Source organism: Microtus ochrogaster, chromosome 4 (genome assembly GCF_000317375.1).
Source record: "Microtus ochrogaster isolate Prairie Vole_2 chromosome 4, MicOch1.0, whole genome shotgun sequence".
Classification (NCBI taxonomy): Eukaryota; Metazoa; Chordata; class Mammalia; order Rodentia; family Cricetidae; genus Microtus; species Microtus ochrogaster.
The window spans coordinates 88,809,686-88,830,776 of NC_022011.1; the positions used below are offsets into that span (position 1 = coordinate 88,809,686).

At 40.0% G+C, this 21,091-nt stretch overlaps 1 protein-coding gene across 6 annotated transcripts in view; it reads right to left on the reverse strand.

Moving 5' to 3' along the window:
* Window positions 1-21,091, reverse strand: part of Pde1a (phosphodiesterase 1A) — a 239,366-nt gene that overhangs the window by 37,814 nt on the left and 180,461 nt on the right. For all 6 annotated transcript variants that reach the window (XM_013346009.2, XM_013346008.2, XM_013346007.2 and 3 more), the window contains 5 exons: window positions 19,879-19,945; window positions 16,376-16,492; window positions 15,251-15,391; window positions 9,261-9,361; window positions 340-465 (listed from right to left, as the gene is read on the reverse strand). In XM_013346009.2, the coding sequence (XP_013201463.1) occupies window positions 340-465; window positions 9,261-9,361; window positions 15,251-15,391; window positions 16,376-16,492; window positions 19,879-19,945 (552 nt within the window). The remainder of the gene's footprint in view (window positions 1-339; window positions 466-9,260; window positions 9,362-15,250; window positions 15,392-16,375; window positions 16,493-19,878; window positions 19,946-21,091) is intronic.

Genomic DNA, 21,091 nt, shown 5'->3' on the forward strand with positions numbered 1-21,091 from the left:
CGAGGCCAGCCTGGTCTACAAGAGCTAGTTCCAGGACAGGCACCAAAGCTACAGAGAAACCCTGTCTTGAAAAACCAAAAAAAAAAAAAAAAAAAAGCAAAAAAAAAGCTAGACATTATCTTAATCATTGACACTTCGGGTTTGATAATAACCACACCACTTAATATGTTCCCTAAAAATGAGTTGTTTTCCATTTTCAGGTCACAGTATTTCTTGCCAACTCATAATTGCTATTGCTCAGTCTTGGGGGTTTTATTCCACCTGTTTTTCTCACTTTACTAACAACTTAAAAACGTTGTCCTTGGGGTTCAACACCCTGGGGTTTCTTCTGACACTCACCTCCAGTCATCCTTAGATAAATTTACAAAGATGTTCATTTCTTCCTCTTGCATAAGCCGATAGGCCGCACTCACGTGGTGATTCTCAAGCACTGAGCGATCATTGTACAGAATGGCAACGTCTGACCTGGGAATCGAGAGCAAACATCCAGAGAATGTCTTCAGACTCTGAGATTTTAATACTTAATAGTCAAATTTAAGTCATTGGTTAAAATCTTATTATTGAACGCAGAAAATCATGCTAAGCTACCTTTTAAAAAAAACTATGTTTTTTAAACTGTATTTTTTTATTTGTGGAGAGGACACCTGAACTGCCTTTCCCCTGTAAGCAGACTGATGACCACCTTAATTGTCACCATAGAACCTTCATCCAGTAACTGACGGAAGCAGATGCAGTGATCCTCAGCTAAGCACTGGGCCGAGCTCCTGGAGTCCAGTTGTAGAGGAGGAGGAGCGATAAGATGAGCAAAGTGGTCAAGACCATGACGGGAGAACCCACAGAAACAGCTGACCTGAGCAAGAGGGAGCTCACCAACTCCAGAATGACAGCTGGGGTTTCTGCCTATGAGCAAAGTAGGCCTTCTGAATGTGGGTGACAGTTGTGTCTCTTTTAGGGTCTTCATTGTTGTCTGAGATTATGAATTGTAGGTTGGTTTTTTTAATTTATATCTAAAAGACACTTATGAGTGAGTTCATATGATATGTGTCTTTCTGGGTCTAGGTTACTTCACTCAATATGATATTTTCTAGATCCATCCATATGCCTGCAAATTTCAAGATGTCATTATTTTTTCCACTGTGTAGTACTCCATTGTACAATTGTACCACATTTTTCTTATCCATTCTTCAGTTGAGGGGCATTTAGGTTGTTTCCAGGTTCTGACGATGACAAACAATGCTGCTATGAACATAGTTGAGCACATGTCCTTGTGGTATGATTGAGTATCCCTTGGGAATATACCCAAAATTGGTATTCCAATTTAGTTACAAATGGAAAATGGAAGAAAAATGTGTAGTTTTGCTACATTGTGAAATGTAGCAAATGAAATAATGCATTGTGCAGTGGCTAGAATGATTACTATTATATATTCATTCATATATTTAACATTTTTGTAAAATACTTAAAGTCTACTCTTGGTCACTTTTCACAATGTAATACATTGCAGTTCATGGTAGCCCTATGTTATCTAACTCTCCATGTTAGCTTATTCCTCTCATCTCGGCGAGATTGTAAGTCCCTGGACCAACATCTCCTAACCGTTCCCCTCAGCATCCAGTGACTACCACTCGACTCTAGGAAATATGCTTTATCAAGTTGAGGACATTGTCAACTCTTTCTAGTTTATTGAATTTGGACCATAAATGGAAATTGGATTTTGTCAAATATTTTTCTGGATATCTTGGCATGGTACCATTTCTTCTTTAGATTATGGATTTAATTTCAGGTGTTGAATCAGAGGTAGCATGCATACCTGGGATAATTGGTCACGATGCTAATTTTCCCTTTAATTATCATAGTTTAAAATATCTATATGCCCTTTCCTTTCCATTTAAAATGCTAATATCTGTAATATAATCTAAATAGCCAAGAGAAAAACTTTAGCTCATTCTTATTCAGTCAGTAAATGACTAGCCTCTTTTTGCACCATTTCAAGTAGTTAATTAAATCTTCATTCATTTGACCCCAATTTACTTTGGGTAGGGGATAAAGAGTGTGATGGAAATCTCTTTCTCCCACACATTTCTGTGATTAAATTGAATATTGCAGATGCACTTGCTGCAAATTAAAATGGAGAAAGTTGTTTTCAACACATGTTTATAGCAGACATTTTTCTTTTTTTTTTTTTTTTTGGTTTTTCGAGACAGGGTTTCTCTGTGGTTTTGGAGCCTGTCCTGGAACTAGCTCTGTAGACCAGGCTGGTCTCGAACTCACAGAGATCCGCCTGTCTCTGCCTCCCGAGTGCTGGGATTAAAGGCGTGCGCCACCACCGCCCGGCTGACATTTTACTCTTAAGCTGTTGCATTCATCAAGAGGTATTTACTTCTCACCTGCCTATACACTCCAAACTAATAAAAACACTTCAAAGTGTCTGGAGAGACTGGACATTCTAGCCTAATGGACCAGCTGCAAATGTTCTCAGTTCTGTAAAGTGGAGTCTTGGCTTCTTCATTCTTTCCTCCTAGAATGCCCGATACGGACTGGAAGCAGAAACCTTGTTTGCAGCATCTTCAGTTGGTGGGTCAGCAACACACGCTGGCACAGCAGACACAAGCAGCAGTGATAAGAGGAAGAGAAAGGGAAAGCCCGCAGCACCCCCACTACTCTTCAGCTCCTAGAACCCAGCATCTCCTGCATCCCCTTTTCTTCCTATGACGTATTTAATATGCATGTCGGTTGGTATCAGGTCAGTTTGACATAAGCTAGACTAATTGGAAAAAGGACTTTCAAGTGGGAAATGATTCCATAATGCTGGCCTGTAGGCAAACCCAGGGGCCATTTCCTTAATAAATGATTGGCCCAGAAGGGCTCGGCCCCTGGTGGGTGGTACCATACCTGAGAGTGCTCCTGAGTTGTATAAGAAAGCAGGCTGAGCAAGCCAGTAAGCAGAGTCCTCCATGGCCGCCTCTGCTTCAGTTCCTGCCTCCAGGTTCCTACTCTGAGTTCCTGCTCCTTCTTCCCTCAGTGAAATGGTGCAAGCTGAGAGCTGTAGGCTGGGAGAGCCCGTTTCCGTCCCAAGCTGTTTCTGGTCATAGTGTTTTAGCACTGTTATAGAAAGCCTACTACGACACCGTGGTAAGAAACTGTGTTGCATGAAATGGACTGTCTCTGGCTTTTTGATGGATCAAGTTCTAGTTAAAACCTGGCCCTCACCTGTTACTGAATGTTTCCTGATGAGCAGGTAAGAACAAAGCAAAGAACCGATGTTGTCACTAAAACAATACAAAAAGATGGGTAACTGTGGAAGATGATTTGCTTCCCTGTAGTAACCATTTGCTATGTGGACCATAGAATCATGTTGTCTGCATTATACAGACATAATATTTTTAAAAGAAGAAACAAAAAAAATCTGACATCCCTTGTAAGCAGTGTATTCAAGAGCATTATCTAATAGTGTGCCAGATAAAGCAAGCCTTTTGTTTTGTTAACTAGGCATAAGTGAACTGGTCTATTAGTCACTAGATCAAATCACACGCTTTTATGCAGCCTGCATTATCATAAGTTACAACTGTGGGGGAATGTGTGTGTGTGCGCGCATGTGCATCTTACTAACGTTATACAACTTCTAGCAATCTCACAACCCAAAACTCACTTAACTATCAATCATAGTTCAACACAAAGGAAGGTCACATGTAATCTGCATTTAAGGGATAATTGAATGAATATTAACTGAACAAAACACCACATGTATTTCCAGAAGTTTGCTGATTATAGGAAAAACTATGCTTTTTCAATAATCTCAGTTATATCACGTGGACCCTGATATATCTATAGCAGGATTTTCAAGGTTACTATATGATGTGACAAGTATCACTTCCTTTCTGAGAAACAAGCAAAAGCGTGTTTTTGAACCAGATTTAGCATAGCAAAATATGTTCGGGTTCCTATCATAAATCCAAAAAGCTCTCTGAGAGTACAGCATGGTCTTAATATTTGATGGTCTTTTACTGCTAAGAAAAGAACAAGACTCTAAGCAACATGTCGTATCCATGGTAACATGTCGCTTAGCATTTGCTATTCACAAAGGGAAAATTAATTCCATTTATTTACACTTTCAAGGATTTTGTGCGTTATAATAGCTTTAGGGAACTCAAATCAGCCTTGTCCTGTGTTTTAAATCATTCTCAGCCGTTCTGTTTATACAGTAAATGTCTCCATATTAGAAAAGCCCTCCAAATCCAAAGAGCATGAACACTATAAAGCAAAACAGAATTAATGTTATTGGTGACATTTGACCTTGTTTCTCTTTTGGCAAGGAGAAGGTAATACCATGAACTTAAAATGTTATACTGTTGCATAATTTTGTCATTGAAATAACGTTTTACTAGAACTTTCAAGTTCATGTAGAATGACATCATTAAATAATTGATGCTGGTAGACAATTTATTAAGAAAAGCAGTAAAATAGAAGATTATGCTCGTCCTTATTCTTTGCTATACATGAGGGAAACCCTAATGCCTCCTGTCATCATCGCCCTTTCCTTCTCCCTTCCTACGTGGCCTCCTTCTCTCCCTCACCTACTTCCTTTCTTCCCCTCCTCCTCTAAACCCAACACTTAAGTAAGATAGACTTCTTCATCCTGATGTGGATGATGAGTGGAAGGTAAGCTACATGGGATGTCCTGATGCAGCACAGGAGAAACCAGCTTGGTCTTCACTTCTCAGAACAGGAAGGGCAAGCATTGCTCTCTGGATACAGGGCACTTGCTTCCTTCACCACCCCCTGGAACTGTTTGCCTGTGCAAAGCCCAGTTCCATAAGGACCTCTCTCTATAGAACCGCTCCTTGTTATGGATTCTGTGGGTACAAAGCATCCTCAATAAACAACCTTGATACAGATGCTCTTCTTCTCCTTTGACTCATAACATAATAAAAGAAAAGGTGTTCTCCTTATGCTGCAAAAGAAGTTAATAACATGCCTGCTTTTTAACCAGATTCCAAGGTTCTCTTTTTCCCTTGTTTCTACATCATTCTTGGGAACATGACTCCAAGGATAGACATAATGTCTTCACACGAATTCCACTGACTTTCCAATTTTGTGTTCATCAATTTCCACTCTACTTGGGTCAACCCTTTGTCTGTCCCTTGTGCTAGTCACAGACTGATTCTGCCCCTCTTCTCAACTTTTCAATCTCAGTATTGCCATCCACTGCCTGTGTGTATTTTCATAGGTCGCTTGGTCCCAGTGACCTTAACTTTTCTTAATATATCATGGAATGTAAACCAGATGACCTATAAGTTGAACTTCAGTCATCTTAGGCAGCCATTATGTTTTACAATACCTAATATTGTAATAAACTGTGCCTATTCCCCAATAATGCCTTATATCTGAAATATTAATTGTTAAAATATTTCTGTTAAAAACCTAAATGAACCAACCACATAAAAAGTAGCACATTATGTCATGGCAGCTCTGTTTATAAGTGCTAAAATTTAGCAGGCCAAAATTCTTCTGGTCCCACCAATTGTGGTCGGACCATACAGTGCATTCAGATATCAAGAATGAAAATGAGTTATCAAGACACCAGAAAACATGGAGGGACTTTTAACATACGCTGCCCAGTGGGACAAAAACAAGCCTAGGGTACATACCGTCTACCTTTAAGATGACATGACATTTTGGAAAAGGCAAAACTAGCCAAATCTTTAAAAGATATGTGTTCCCAATGGTAAAACAAGAAGAGAAATAAACAAAAAATATGGGATGTTCAAGTCACTAAACCTACAGTGGGGTACATTAAACATTTATGAAAATCCATAGAAATTATAATCAAAGTCTGAACTCTAAAATAAAGTAAGAACTTAAATTAGTAGCATATTAATATCAGCTTATTAAGCATAATTAGAGCTTCATAACAAGGCAAAGCATCTGCCTTGGTTCTGATTGCCAGGCAAATCTGTAGGGCAGCTGAGCTAAGCGTCCAGAAGCTTTGTGACCCATGATCAGCTTTTCTATACATCTAAAATTGCTCTAAAAATGGTTTATCAAAACAAAACAAGCAAACCAAAATAACCATGTGTGACCACGTGGAAAGAGGAATACTGGGGGATGGACAGGGTTAAGTTTGGACGTGGGTCAAGGTAGTTGGGGAAAGTAAGGGAAGAAGGGTCAGGTAAAACTATATATGAACAGGCTATATAGAAAGCTGATACTTAATGAACTAATTGGAAATAAAATAGAATTTGAATAGAGGTACCGCTGTGGGTACATTAAGCTGCTTCCAGAAGTTATGTTATTAAATGAAATTCAAGCAGAGAGTACCTTCAAAAGAGGTGTAAACAGGGAGTTTTATACAATCCCCTGCCCCACCCCCTAAAAATCAGGCAATTACCTCCACTGTTGGTGTCCCACCAAAACTAGATGGTAAGAATGTATTGCTTAAGTAAGACATCATGCACTCTAGTCTCAGACACAGAATTAAAGTCAGAGCTGGCTGGGCTGCTTCCTCACTACAAGGGTATCCTTCATAGTGCCACAGGATGCCATGCTTGTTGCTGGAGGACTCTTACCAATGGTCTCTCTCTGCTATTGATCCTGTAGACACATTACCAATCAGATATGCAAGACGTGCCCATCGGTGTAATATGGCTTGTGTTTTATCGAGATAATAAACTGCTTCCTGATTGGATTTGTGGTCCACTGTCTCAGGAGGAAATTCATGTTTAGTACTATAAACCTGATCAAAAGTCCATGACTGAGGAGGAGGTCACGGGACTGAGTGGGGAAGCTACTAGCATAGCTTTTGTATAAGGAGCACAATAGGCCCGTTAGCTTGCCTTTTAAATAAGTAACACAAATAATGAAAATTCAGAGACAGATATTGGTGTTCAACCTGAAGATCAGAAAAGCAAAAACATCCAAGCCACTAGAGAAAAAGCTCTTACCTCTCTGAAATCTTCCGATTTAAAGACATCGAGTTCCTGTCTCATCCTCCCTTATATTCCTCTCTGGTGCTGGGATGCACTAGATGCATGCACCATCTTCACCCGGCCTCTGGCTAACTAGTGTGGCTGCTGGGATTAAAGGTGTGTGCCACCACTGCCTGGCCTGTATGACAGTGTGGCTGCTTTGCACTGGCCTTCAGGCAAGCTTTATTTATTAAAATAAAAATGAAATATTACTACATAAACAACTTTGTTCCTGTCCATAGGTTAGCGTTGCTGTCAGCTTTGGTAAGAAAGGCTTTTATGTAGTGGGAAGTCGTTCCTACAGAGATGCACAATGGATCACAGCTATGAGAGTAACCACTGAATGCTCATCCACAAAGGGACCAGGTATATCACAACCGTAAGTGGAACATCTATATCACCCTCATAGGTGATGATGTCAGAGAACATCGTCCAGAAGAAGGAATAGAGGGATATAAGAACTGGAAGCAAAGGAGTGGCATGTTAAACTGCCCTCTGGCCGTGATATGACCATTGCATGTTAAACACTCAACGCCGTTACAGCCTACACAAGACTCTCACAAGACTGGCTCTGTCAATCCCTTAACACCAGGTCGTGGGAGAGGCTCATTGGGCCTCACTCCTGCCTATGGCTTCATGCACAGTTAGTTTTTGATAGAATAGAGAGAGACATTTTGCTCAGATGTACTCATCGGTAAAGTCCTCGCTCAAGTTCCTGCATGAAGTGTACTGAAACTCATTGGGTCACAGACACGTACACAAAAGGAGATAAAGTCGAAGTGGTGCTTAATGGGAGGAGCAAAGACATTGAGAAGGGTGGGAGGCACATAAGAGAAGGGGAAAATTTAGTTAAAAACATTATATGCATTTATGAACCTATCATAATGAAAAGAATTATTATCCATGATTAACATATGCCGATAAAGCATTTTTTATTTGTCTGCTTTTGTTATGTTTTATTTCAGTACAGAGTTTCTCTGTGTAGCTCTGGTTATCTTGGAACTCACTCTGTAGACCAGGCTAGCCTTGAACTCAGAGGTCCCCTTGCCATTGGTCCTGAGTGCCAGTGCTAGGATTAAAGGCCTGCACCACCACCACCACCTGGCGCCAATAAAGCATAAAAACCGAGTCTTAGCATTCTCTCAACAGAGGATTTCTATGGTTTCCCAGAGAGATGCAGGTGTATTTCCCCATTAAGCAATCGTGGCTGATTAAACACAGAAATGTTGGGATTTCACAGATAGAAAGTGAGTTGCACCCTGATTTGTCCTGAACTAAACTGTACCTCTCGGGCATTGAAATCTTTGTTTAACCATAAAGAGTTTAGGGTACTTTCCTTTTATAGACTGAGCTCTGCACTTGAACCCCGCTGGACTCACATGTTGAAGCTCTGCTCCCAGGTGTGGCTGTATTTGATATAGATGGCATAAATGAGGTAAAATGATGCTATGAAAGTGGGGGACCACGTCTCGGATGAACGGTGCCCTCATATGAGGAGGAAGGAGCACCAGACAAGCATACGCAGGGAGAAAAGACACAAGGAGGTTGCTGTCCACAAGCCAGGGGTGGGGGCTAGAAGAAAACAAGCCACTGACACCTTAATCTTCGACTTCCAGCCTCCAGAACTGTAAGAAAGGAATTGTTCGTTGCTTACACATCCATTCGGTGTTTATTATAGGAACCTTGGGAGGATATTATAATACATGTCCACTCTAGTACTTTGGTTTGAGTAAGTGTCATTATAACCATTATGAAAGCATCTTATTTTTCAATTTTATTGAGCACTTCACGCTGCCCTGGAATGAGATTTCTTCACTCTCCTGATTTCTTAAGAAACAAACTTGTCTACCTTCTAATCTACAATTAAATAAAACATTGCCGGAGACAATCCATTATGTGAGGTGTCTCGATGGGTAAATGTCTGACTATGAGACTGCTCAGGCTGAGCCTTGGCAGAGAGAACTCGTCTGATAGACACCTATTTTAACCTGTTAAATACTCCGGCAAAACGTGTGGGTTTTCAAAAACAGGAGCAGATTGATCGAAGTTGTCAAGTCTTAAGAATTATTGCTAAAAGTTATTAAACCCATTCTTAGTAAAAATCTGCTTGTTCTAAACATCTCTTAAGAATAAATAAAACACATAAGATAAATGAATAGGCATATATTCATAGTTCATGGCAATGGGTTTTATAAAGACAGGTAGGTACTTGGACCATGGCCACCTTCTATGCCCTCTCTTTTTTGAGAAAAAATAAATTTGAACTTGTTGAAGTTAAGACTTCATGGCACTTACCGCGTCTGAATGTGGAAGTTGTTTGTTGTTCCTGTGTGCTCGAAATCATGAATGGCAGCTGCAAAAACCATGGCTAAAATTTCCAGTTCCGTGAACCAGTGCTAGCAAAAGAAGGAGACATGCCGTCACGCTCAGCATCCTCATCATCGTTTCTTTTTATGGGAAAGTCTTTAGTGTGCTCAGAGCGCCCAATCACATAAAATAATGCTGTCTTTCATATGTTTTCCATTTTCACTCAATTAGCTATGAATAATCAATGCTTCGGGAAACCAATGATTATTTCGTGCTTCATAAGCTCAAAATCTAAAATTGAAAATATGATCGCCCATGCTTCTTAAAAAGGGAGCCATTTTTCCACCATCTGAAAGGTTGACTCCAAAAGGATTTTAAAATAACAACTTTACTAGTTTGGGATTTATGACATAAATTATAATACAGTCATCTTTTAATGTAGAGCTCACCTTCACTAAAATGTATATTTAGATAATCATTTAAAGACCCATGAAAACAAATTTTCATTTAAAATTGGAAGAACTTATTCTTTCCAAGAGTGAAACTGATTTAATTTTTAGATTTAAGGATGTGGAAAAGTTTATAAGAATTTGCCAAATTTTGTATTCATAGCACATATATAACCATTCAGGGAAACTTGATAATAACAAAGAAAAGAATAACTGTTTTAATGTAAAACCCAGGTCGACCTTTTTCATATACATTATCCTTTCTTTTATCAGCTGTCTGGTACTATGCCTACTGCTATAGCTTATGGAATAATTCAATGTATTGTTCATCACTCACATTTTGTATAGCACACAACAACAATATGACAAATATAAATAAAACAGAATTAAATTTACTGCCCCATTGCGGTAGGTATATTTCACATGTTCATTGATCAGACTGGGCAAGTGATTTCACTTGCTACTGAACAAGACTATTAGCAAATGTTCTTTTGGATAGTCCTGCAAGAAGATAGGACTTGCATTAGGAAAAGGGGTTCTAAAGTGAAATGTTTGCTCTTGGACATCTTTCAAGGCTATGAAACACATAGCTTACCCCACACATCTGAACATGCACATAAACATACATCACATACATTGACACACACACATGTATGCTGAATTTGACGGTCTGATAGAATGATATTGAGAAGAGGATGAAGACTACAAAACCAACTGACGGTCTACTTGGATTACAATGATGAAACTGGATTTCCTATAAAAGGCAGGCAGGCGCCACTGAAGCCACTGAAGCCAGGGAGTCAGCAACGGCGGGCTCTCAGAGCTCGCTGAGCTGCGTTCCTCTCATGGAACTGACTGCAGAATGGTGCATACCAGGTAATAATGCCTGCAACGTTGAAGATCATTGGTTTTGTGTAAGAGGGAGGTGGTGGGAGCAATGGAAGAGAGCACATGATAGTTCTGTGTGAGTCTCTCTTTGTCACCGGGCACGTGAGATGTTTACCGTCTGAGCCACAGATTCCGTTAAAATGGAATTAACAGGTCTTCCTCTGTGGGCTTCCAAAGTTGGGTAAATTCATGGATTGTTCCTATCAAAGTCTTGTCCAATAGCCAAATACAGAGCAAGCGGCACTTTACTACAGTTAGGACTTTATACTGCAAAGCTTTAAATCTGGAAGATGACAACCGGGATGCCGTGGTGACTTTCTTTGAAATACGGAAGCCCTGCCTGCAGGCAAGGCCTCTCAGAACCTAAGGGACTTAGTATAACTAGGTGTTTCGTGCATGTAAAAACTCATTTGAGAGCCACTAAAAGGAAGAAAATGACCTTATTAATAGCCTGTGTTACAGACTGAGCTGGGACTGAGCCTCCAGCGTTCCCTCTGAGACCATAGAGCTAGACACAATGAAGTGAGTAGAAATGAAATTAAAACAGTTGTGACCCCAGAGATTCATTGTTTTGTTAAAGAAACATGTTTGTGAGAGAAGAGAAACCTATCATCTTTAAGTATCTCTTGATTGTATATTTATAGATTTAACTGGTTGGGGAGAAAAAGCAACATCCAATATCTACTTTGATAATATCAGATATAAGTCTGCGAAATAAATTTAGAGATGGAATTTAATCACAGACTAGCTCATAATTATTTTAAATTATTATCTTCCTAGCTATAAAAATTGATTTTAAATGTATTTCCTGGTTTAATCTCTGCTTGCTATGAAGAGGCGTTTCTCCATGAATGTACTTACTTATTACTATGCTCTGGCCTTACTGATCACGTTTATAGGAGAAATTAATTTGGGAATGTAGACATTCTCACATTCAATTGAAAAATATCTAATATCTTTTCTGTCCTGGTAAAAGAATTTTGCAGTGACTGCCAGCTCCTTCATGGTTGATTCACTTATGGCTGGTGGTGAATGTGTTTATAGCTAAGGAAACATCTACATTTGTAGATTTCTAAAATAACTCTTGGGGATATACGAAATCAGATCATATTGTGTTTCCCATCAAAGAACAGAACTGACCAAAACTGGGGCTCTGCTGGTTCCTGGTGGGCAGAAATCCAAGGTTAAAACGATGAGCCATGATCATGTAGATTCTGCATTTCCTCTAAGCTGCAGACGGCACGTGCCCTAGAGGACTCAGGTCAACGTCTTCTCAAGTGGGCATTGGGCAGGCTGTATCAGAAGGAAGTATTGACCTTCCTAAGCGCTTACACATCAGTGATAGACGGCGTGGAGCTAGCTAGCACTGTTGTTAAATGGGCCCTTGAGATGATGCCATTATTTTTATGCTTGTCCTATGTTCCTCTCAGTAGATAAATATTTGTATCTTTATGTTAGCGGATAGCAAAGCTCAGTCCTATGGAACTGGATCAGCATGAAGGAGGTTAAGCAGAGACAAGAATTGGGATTTTAAAAAATAAGATTGAATTTTCTTTTTTTCTGTGGAACATGGTAACTTTCATGATCCAAGACATCTGCCGATGTTCCAAGCTTTCCAAAGCAGAACTGACTATCTTGAGTGGATATCTAAATGGGTAAAAGCTAGTAGAACTCCAAAGGCTGTGCTCATATTTGAATTGCTGTGTATGTATGTACATGTGTGTGATAAAGCATGTGTTCAGGTAGGCAAGAATTTCAGATCAGAAATTGGTTCTTAAGAGTGCTTTAAAGGAATATAATAACTATTTTAGCCTAAAGTGTTGGGATTGGGCACTTTTTGTCTCCATCTTTTCTTAATAAACATGAGTAGTTTGCAATAATTTAACACAGAAAGGTATTGATTACATTATGAAAGCTAATGAGCCTTGTATTAAGAGCTGTTTATTTCAGGTACTACACAAGGTGCTTCATAACGAAACTGAATGGTTCTTCTTTAGCATCCTGTGACTGTCAGTATTATTAACTCTGTTTTAGTGACAAGGACACCAAAACAGAGAGGTAGCATATTACAAGTTAATGTTTTCAATGCTGGTGGCCGCCTCCTCCCTTTGACACAGTATTGTCAGGGAAGCCATTATCACAGAACATGGATTTCCTGCCACATTTTTGGTAGATTGATCAGAGAAAAATGGAGTCATCCCAAAGTGTAGAAGTTGGTGTCTGGGCAGTCAGTGGGATGCAAATTCCAGAGGAAAGATCACAAGTCACCGGAGATCATCAGAGAGAGTGAATGAGACCAGCCACCAAGTGTGAAAATGCTCTGGGCAAAGCCCTAGAAGGACCTTGTATTTAAAGGGACAGTTGGAGGTAGCTTGGCATCACTCCATAGAGCTGACTCTTTAGCAAGTGGACTTTGTGTAATTCTCTGTCCCTGTGGCAGGGGTTACAAGTTAATCGAGGGACAAAGGAGAGAGAAGGAGGCACGGCAGCTGTGCCAGCATCCGTCTCTGCTTCTCTCCATGCTGTCCGGACCCAGGACTTCCCTCTGATCATAAAACCCAGGAAGCTCCATCACAATCCCTTTCAGGCTTGGCTCCTCAGCACACCTTGCAAGTGACAGATGCATTAGTCACCTGACAGCGCTGGCCTGGAGCTGGAGTGTTCTCTAAATGTCACTCTGATAGGACCATCTCAAAATAGCAGGGAATCAACTCAACGCTAAAAGGAATGAGGGACCCAGTGTTTTCCATACCAAATTTTAAGGGTGAAAGAAAGACTCAGAGATACAGCTGGAATTTTTGTGATGCATTTTTGTTTTAAAGACAGAAATGTTCATTTGTATGAAAATTAGCGTTCACCTAGCACCGCCAAAGAAAGCTTATTAAAACAACTTTCCCAAAACTGTCAAGGTGACAGTGTGCTCTCATTTTGACAAAATTCTTAACACATTCACGAATTCATTTCACCTGCAGAAATTTTATTCCATTGTAAAATTCATTTTCTCTTTTGCTTTAATTAAATGAATTTTCTGGATTTTACTTGAGACTAAATTAGGTTTACCAGTAGACTAATTTTGTAATGGTCCAACTAACTGATATTTTTCTGAAGAAAGGATTGAAATTGGAAGCCAGGTGACATGCCAATGTTGTTAAAAGAAGTTACATTGGCATTTGTGGCTTTCTCTAGAGTGACTCTGACCTGCGCTAATGGCTTCATTTTCTTGGTGTCCTGCAAGAAGGCAGGATGTGGGCTCAGATTTCCCAGGCTTCGGGAGAATAGGAAAGGACATGAGATGCACTCAACACATCTTCCCTGCACGTCTGCAGGTAAAGTCACAGGACAGATTTCAATTTCTCTGCTTGCCCACTAATGTGATAGCTCACGTCTTTTCAGTGTAACCTTTGGACTTGAAATTCTCAGGATAAAAGAGGAGATGCTTATTGCAGTCCTTGTAGTAAACAAAAGAAAATAACAAAATGTGTTTGCACTGTAAAAATATTGTAAGATAATGAAACTCTGCCCACCACATTGCTTACTTTTTCAGTTTGCTTCACAGCAGAGAAGTGATGGAATTAGAGGGACAGAGGCATTGCATCTTCACTCCTGCTTCAGAAACCCAATCACTTTCCACTTAGAGTGTGGTTTAAATGAATTTTTCTTCTCTGTTGTTTTCAGTTAACTTTTTAAGTCAGGAGAGAGGGGATGTCAGATGTTTGAAAAAAAAAGTCAGCTCACCGCTGGAGTCAGGGCAGAGGCATTAGAAATCAAAAGGCAAGCGAAGAACCCTAAATCAATGAATACCGCAGAAGGACACTGCTGCTCAGGAGGCCCTGTGTCTGTGCTGACAGACTAAAAGTCAAGTGGAGAACCCTAAGTCTATGAACCCTAAGTCAGTGAACACCACAGAAGGACACTTACTGCTCAGGAGCCCTTGCATCCATGATGATAAGGCCATGAATACTAAAGCAAGTAAAAGCATAGCATTCCAGAAAAAAACTGAGACAATGCCGCCTCATTAAACCAAAAGGTTTTGGGGAAACTTAGGTGCTGCATAGGGACACAACTAGAAAAAAAAAACAAAAAACCCCAAAATACTTCTTTTAAAACAGTTTTTGAAGTGACTGCTTTGTCATAGAGTGGGTATTTCTCCAGGGTAGTGAAAATTGAAGATGTCTCCTAAGTCCCCAACTGAGCTTCCAGTCACCAGTCATATCAACCACCAGTCTCAAGGGTGACATCGTAGACTACAAGACAGGAACCCCCTCAGATGTCTCCAGCCATTGTTGCTAGCAGGCCACACTCAGTCAGCAGTAATAATCAAGCCACTGTGGGAAAGCAGTTTCAATATCTATTTTCAAATTTTCAAAAGTACCAACAAAAAAGAATGCTCTACAGTTCAAATTTTAGAAAACTAATACAGCAAATATATTTTAATTGACCTTTAAGCATGTTTTCTTCTACAGAATTAAAGTATTTTCTGAAAAATGTATAACTAATTTGTAAAATCTCAGTGATTATTACATGAATGTTAGTTACGTTACTCTACAAATATTCGTTCACGGCATTAGAGACAAGAATTAACGCAAGAGAATGGAGTTTTGTTTCTATGGCAACACACCTCATTTATAAAGGCGTTCTTACCATGATACCTGTATGAAGCATGATATAATGCACGGTTTGAGTGACATCAGCTGCATGAACCAAATTATGATATGGATTTTTGTGCTTGCTGTAACCAACTTCTAAAGCTTCTGCAAAGGCAATTAGGCAAGAAACGGGAATCTGTGGAAAGTAATATTCACGATTATATTTTTGTTTGAATTGTTATGCTACACAAACATGAGCACAGGGTTTAGAAATGGAGCGAATTAATGGATCAAATAGGGGCAGTAATTTCAAGTTCAGTGAAAGCTGTCTTAAAAAACCACATCATTGATATATTGGACTGCAATATGAAAGACTTTAACACAAATTAAATAGCTCTGAATTTTCATATCTTCCACAGGCAAGAAAAAAAAAACTAGTTCTTAAAAACATGAAACTCCCCAATATAAACCTCAAGGTCTAGTTTTCCTAACTGTCGGAGAAAACTGGTGGCTTTGCAGTTCCTTCTGTCCCTTCTAGTGCCACGAGCCCTGAGCTAGTGGAAGTTAGGACCTCAGATTTCTCTGAAGTGGCAGGAAGAGGAGCAGAGAAAAATGTAGAGCTCAATAAAAATCAATAAAAAAATTATTGCTTAGACGCTTCTAGGTGAAAATAAGGGGAAGACACATCTTTTCAGTCTAAGGAAAGCTCCCAATAAGTTAGGTGTGGTGATGGAATACTGAGATCCCAGAGCCACCATGGTGAATCAATAAGACTGTGTGTTCGAGACTAGCCTGTGCAACATGGCAAATTCAAAGCTACCCTAGGCTGCATAGAAAGACCATTCCTCAAAATAAAGAAAAGAATGGGTTCGTTGTGTAGTATTAGAGCCCTGGAAACAAAAGATGAAAACGAACCCTGGAACCTATTGCACTTCTTCAAGGCATAGTTTCTGTCCTGATAGGATTCTGGAAGAATCCAGGGAGTGTCTGTTGGGATAAACTTTCCGGGTCTCATGGTGCTGGCAGATGTGCAGGGAGTGGTGGTTTCATCAGAGGGTGAGCACAGACCCTCAACCTGTGACTTGCTAAATCAATCTAAAGCCACTGGCTCAGGGTTTTGGGCTGCCGTTCTTATTCAAATAACCAGTTCTCTGAGCGTCTCGCAGTTGAAGTTCCTGACCTTGAAGCGGTTGATAAGGTCGTATCTGGTAAACAGTTCATAAATCATAAACTTCAGACTATGCTCGCCGCTCGCTTCATTTAAGGCAAATACGTCAAAAGACCATTTATCAACATCCTGTAGAAGAAGAGTCAATATTTTAGATGACAATAGCGTAATCACACTGCTTCTCATGGAAAATTATTTAACAAATTAAGCACTGAACATACAACGGGTAACCCTGCAGTGGAATGTGTCAGACTGTATTCTGCTGGAGTCTGATATGTCAGGGCTGCCGGGCTGAGGCTGACATGGATAATATAACACCGTGGCTCTTCCTCAATACCAGGCTTATGAAGCTGATGTAATAAACTTGGAAACAGTCTAATGCAGCCTTTGTCTTTGCTCTCTCGGACTTCCTGCCATAAATCATTACCTAGACCTGCTCCATTTTAAGGCAGGAGAGCTGGTGTTTGGGTGATGTCAAATGAGGGATGAAGAGAAAATAGTTCTGGTCTCCGTTGCCATTCAGTCACACACTTTCTTCTTTGCTTGACATTTTAGCATAAAGAGTCAGTAATTTGGCTATTATCTGTCTTCTTTTGGGACTTAAATTCTCGAGGGAAGTAAAGCTTTAGCCTTCCTCGCCTAACCTAGGCTCACTCACTCAGATTCCTCCAGAGACAGTAAGAACAAGGGGTAGATCATTTGACTGAGGAAGGGGTCAGTAATTTTGCTTTTTCATACATTTTTGGGGGCACATAGATAGGTTTATAGGGGAACAGGAAACACCACGTAGGTATCCCCTCTGTGGCATTGGGAGCAGTAAGTAGGGCTAACTAGGCCGCCAAGATTACTACACGGTTTTGCTGCAGAAAACCTAAATGAGTACATTATTCTGATCTAAAGTAGAACCTGGATGTCAGGAAAGAATGCCTGGTGATGACATGCAATCAATCTCTCTCTCTCTCTCTCTCTCTCTCTCTCTCTCTCTCTCTCTCTCTCTCTCTCTCACACACACACACACACACACACACACACACACACGCATACACGCGCATGTGCTAGTGGAGTCAGTATCGGATAGTGTGTGAACAATTTAAAGGAATGGTTAACTTTGTATGTCTGGACTCGATGCAGGGCTTTTACCCTTTCTATGAGCATTGCTTTGGAAAGCAGCTTCATATGCTGTGAGATGCTGAAACTAAATCAAATCGGACATCTGATGCAGGCTCTGAAAATGCATCCTGTGAAAGATGATAGTGACGCCTTCGAATGATAGTTTAAAATGCTTTGATGCTTATGTGTGGGGCTCTTCCAGGCTTCCCCATGCATGTGGAGGTCAGAGGACATCTCTGCTTGGTGGAGTAGGTGCTCTCCTTCCATCTTTAAGTGGGTCCTGGGAATTGAACTCAGGTCACCAGACTTTTGGGGCAAACTCCTTTACCCACTGGATCATCTTGCCAGCCTTTTTGAATCATTTAGAATCATGCACCAATTAAGTCTTTGTTTACTTGCATGCAACTGTTAAATTCCTCCCAGTTGACTCCAGTATGATGCCTAAGTACCCACTTTTATCTCTTTAGGAATTAGAAACCTAAAATTCTTGATAGAAGGAGTTTTAGTATTACTAAAGCTCAAAAAAAAAAAAAGACAATACATCTTTTATCAAATTCCAAAGCTAACAAGGAGGAGTTGGTTCAGACCTTCAAGGCTTCCTGTTAGAGGCCAGTTAAGGGTCCCCTTGAGAAAATGGGGGCGGGGCTTGCAGACAAAGGTGATTGACACTTTTCACCTGCCACAGATATTTAGTGCCCATGCCTTCAGACAGGCCTGGGGGATTTTCAGAAAACACATTCACAGTAATGCTCTTTTCTCAGTAACGTTTACTCCCTCAACCTTACACTTCACGCAGTTTTAATCAACTACATTTCACAAAATACTGTGTTCATGTACCAAACTATTTTAGTTGGCCTTTATGCATCCCCCAGTTTTTTTTGTATGTAGTTGAAGCATAAGAGGGATGGCAAAAATCTTTCAAAAGCAGAGTAGTTAACGTATTGATGAGGCACTAAATTCACATGCTTGTCTTTCTCGTAGTTTTGGAAACACTAATACGTTAAAAAGCTTCATGAAAAATGAACAGCCTTTTACAAGGACTAACATTTGAAGCCAGTGTGCATTTGCAGAACTCAATACTGAGAGGATGCTTAGGACAAAAGGGGAACACACAAAAAAAATAAGCTTTGCAAATTGAAACTAGAAAACAAATACAAAAATCAGAAATAAAGCGTAAGAAAAAAAAAACAGGAACACTATTATCTTGCAGGTTAAGGTTTTTTACTTGTAGTTAAAAAATAAGTTGCTATTGTTCTCTGTTAAGTCCTTGAAAGTGAAGGTTTCTGTTTGTAATCAAGAATAAGTTCCTGTTTCTTAGACCTGATGTAAATTGCATTCCATATTTTTCAACCTACATTAAATTTGCAACCCCTTTCCTCTGATGTATACCCTTACCCTGTCCGTTCCCTCTCATTGTATCTTCCTATCAATGGATGACAGTCGGCTCTCTCGCCTCTGTGAACACTATCCTTCCTATAAATGGACCTCAAGCAACTAGAAGGGGCTGCTCTCTGACATCCTGATCCTGGGTGAGGGAGCCAGACCGGCCCGTCCCCGGTGTATGCTTTAATTAGACAACCATGGCTTCAATCTTTCTCCTCAAAATTTCAGGGTTAGCAAAAGAAAGGCTAAATCTCTCAGTATATATATATATATATATATATATCCACCATAAGGTTGTTTTAAGGGATAGAGTTGAGTCCTTGAAAACATTAAAAGCCAGGGGGGGGGGGAAGGACTTTAGAATGAATGAGCAGCCTACAAGACTTTCCTGCAGGTCAAACAGCTTGAGTGAGGTCCACCTGTGTAAAGAGGGGACGAGCGAGGCAGCAGCTTCCTCGGGCAAATTCTCACGTCCAGTCATCCCTACACACACGATGCTGCAATCACACATGGGGCATGGGTGGGACAGTCCCAAGAGAAGCTAGGCACAAGATGAAAAAAAATTGGTTTTTGTTGGTTAGTTTCTTTATCAATTTTATAATTTCTCGGACTTAAGATCTTGAATAATTTTCTTCTTTGTGTTTTGTTACACACACAGTGAAATGCCTCTTTAAAACATAAGGTAAGCATAAGAAGATGCGTATATTCTCAAAATAATGCCACCTCCAAGTGCAGTTCAGAAGCCGAGTAAGTAAAGCCTGGAGGAACAGTTCGTACATGCACATGACCGTGAAAGGCTGTGGACAGGCACTGACTGCTAGCATAAGTCACTCAGATGCTGTGACGAAGCTGAGTCAAGGCTTGGGCTGCTTTACATTTAACAAAATACTTAAAAGAATGTTTGCATTGTAATATGTGGACTGCAGCAAAGACCTGCTCTCTCTCGTTTTCCTCCCAGGCACTTGAGGGAAAAGAAATGTCTGTGATTACTTTAGAAAGGAAAGCAAGTTGAATTGTTTCACCTTGAGCGTCAATATGACGGCTGCAGGATATGAGAGCCCGACCATGTGGTAGTTCTTCCTGTACATCCTAGGAAAGAGAAGAAAATTGCACCGTTAGCATTCCTTCGCTCAACACCTTCAGCTGTGTTTCTCAAAAACCAAGGAAAGACAACTCTAGATTTCTTCGCCTTGTACCCCCACTATGACAAAGGTGATAATAACAGCCATTGTTTCTCTGGGTGATGGGGCATGGGGTGGGTGTGGCTTTATCTACTCATCGGAACTCTGAGAAGTGATCTTGGTTTCGAGGAAAGGACAGCTATCCCTGAGTTTCATGCAATGACCAGGTCGACTGTATGTTCCATGTACAATGACACTCTTCACAGGTCACCCCATCTGCGACAGCAGAATATTCCTCTCTGGTGACCATTTGAATACCAACGTTTTTAGATTAGAGGCTGAGTACCCTGAACATGAGATTCATTTATTTATATTTGTTTATTTCTGAATGGTTACTATCAGAGGGATATAGCACCACCAGAATTTACACAGCTCTTTGTTAAGGATATCATAAAAGGTTATATTGACAAAAGTAAGTCAAGACTGATCAAAATGCTGTCCAAAATGATTTAAGAAAGATTATTCTGAGAAAATATTCTCTCCGGTTCCATAATAATATCAACAGCAGTATATCCTGACTTATTTGTAAGTTGTTTGTTTCTGGTAGGGTAGGAAACTGTCTAATAATCAAAATTTAATATCAGGTAGCATCTAGTGAAGAAGGCTCTAACACAGATTAAAAAAACTGGACTCTATCAGGAATGTGAATAATTTGTGACTATTCCCCAATGTATTGGAAAGACATACACTGTCTCTTACTTTATATATTCAATTGGCACACAAGAAACTGTATTGCTTAGACTATATTGCTGTGATGTCCCCCTTGTAAGGAAAACACTATAATTTGATTAAATATGATAGAAGTGGTCAATATTAGTTAGTACAGGGAAAGCTGGGTGATGGTAGCATGTGCCTTTAATCCCGAACTCAGGAGGCAGAGGCAGGTAGATTTTTGAGTTGAAGACCAACCTGGCATACAAAGGGAGTTCCTGGACAGCAAAGGCCATACAGAGAAACCGTATCTCAAAAAAGAAGAAGAAGAAGAAGAAGAAGAAGAAGAAGAAGAAGAAGAAGAAGAAGAAGAAGAAGAAGAAGAAGAAGAAGAAGAAGAAGA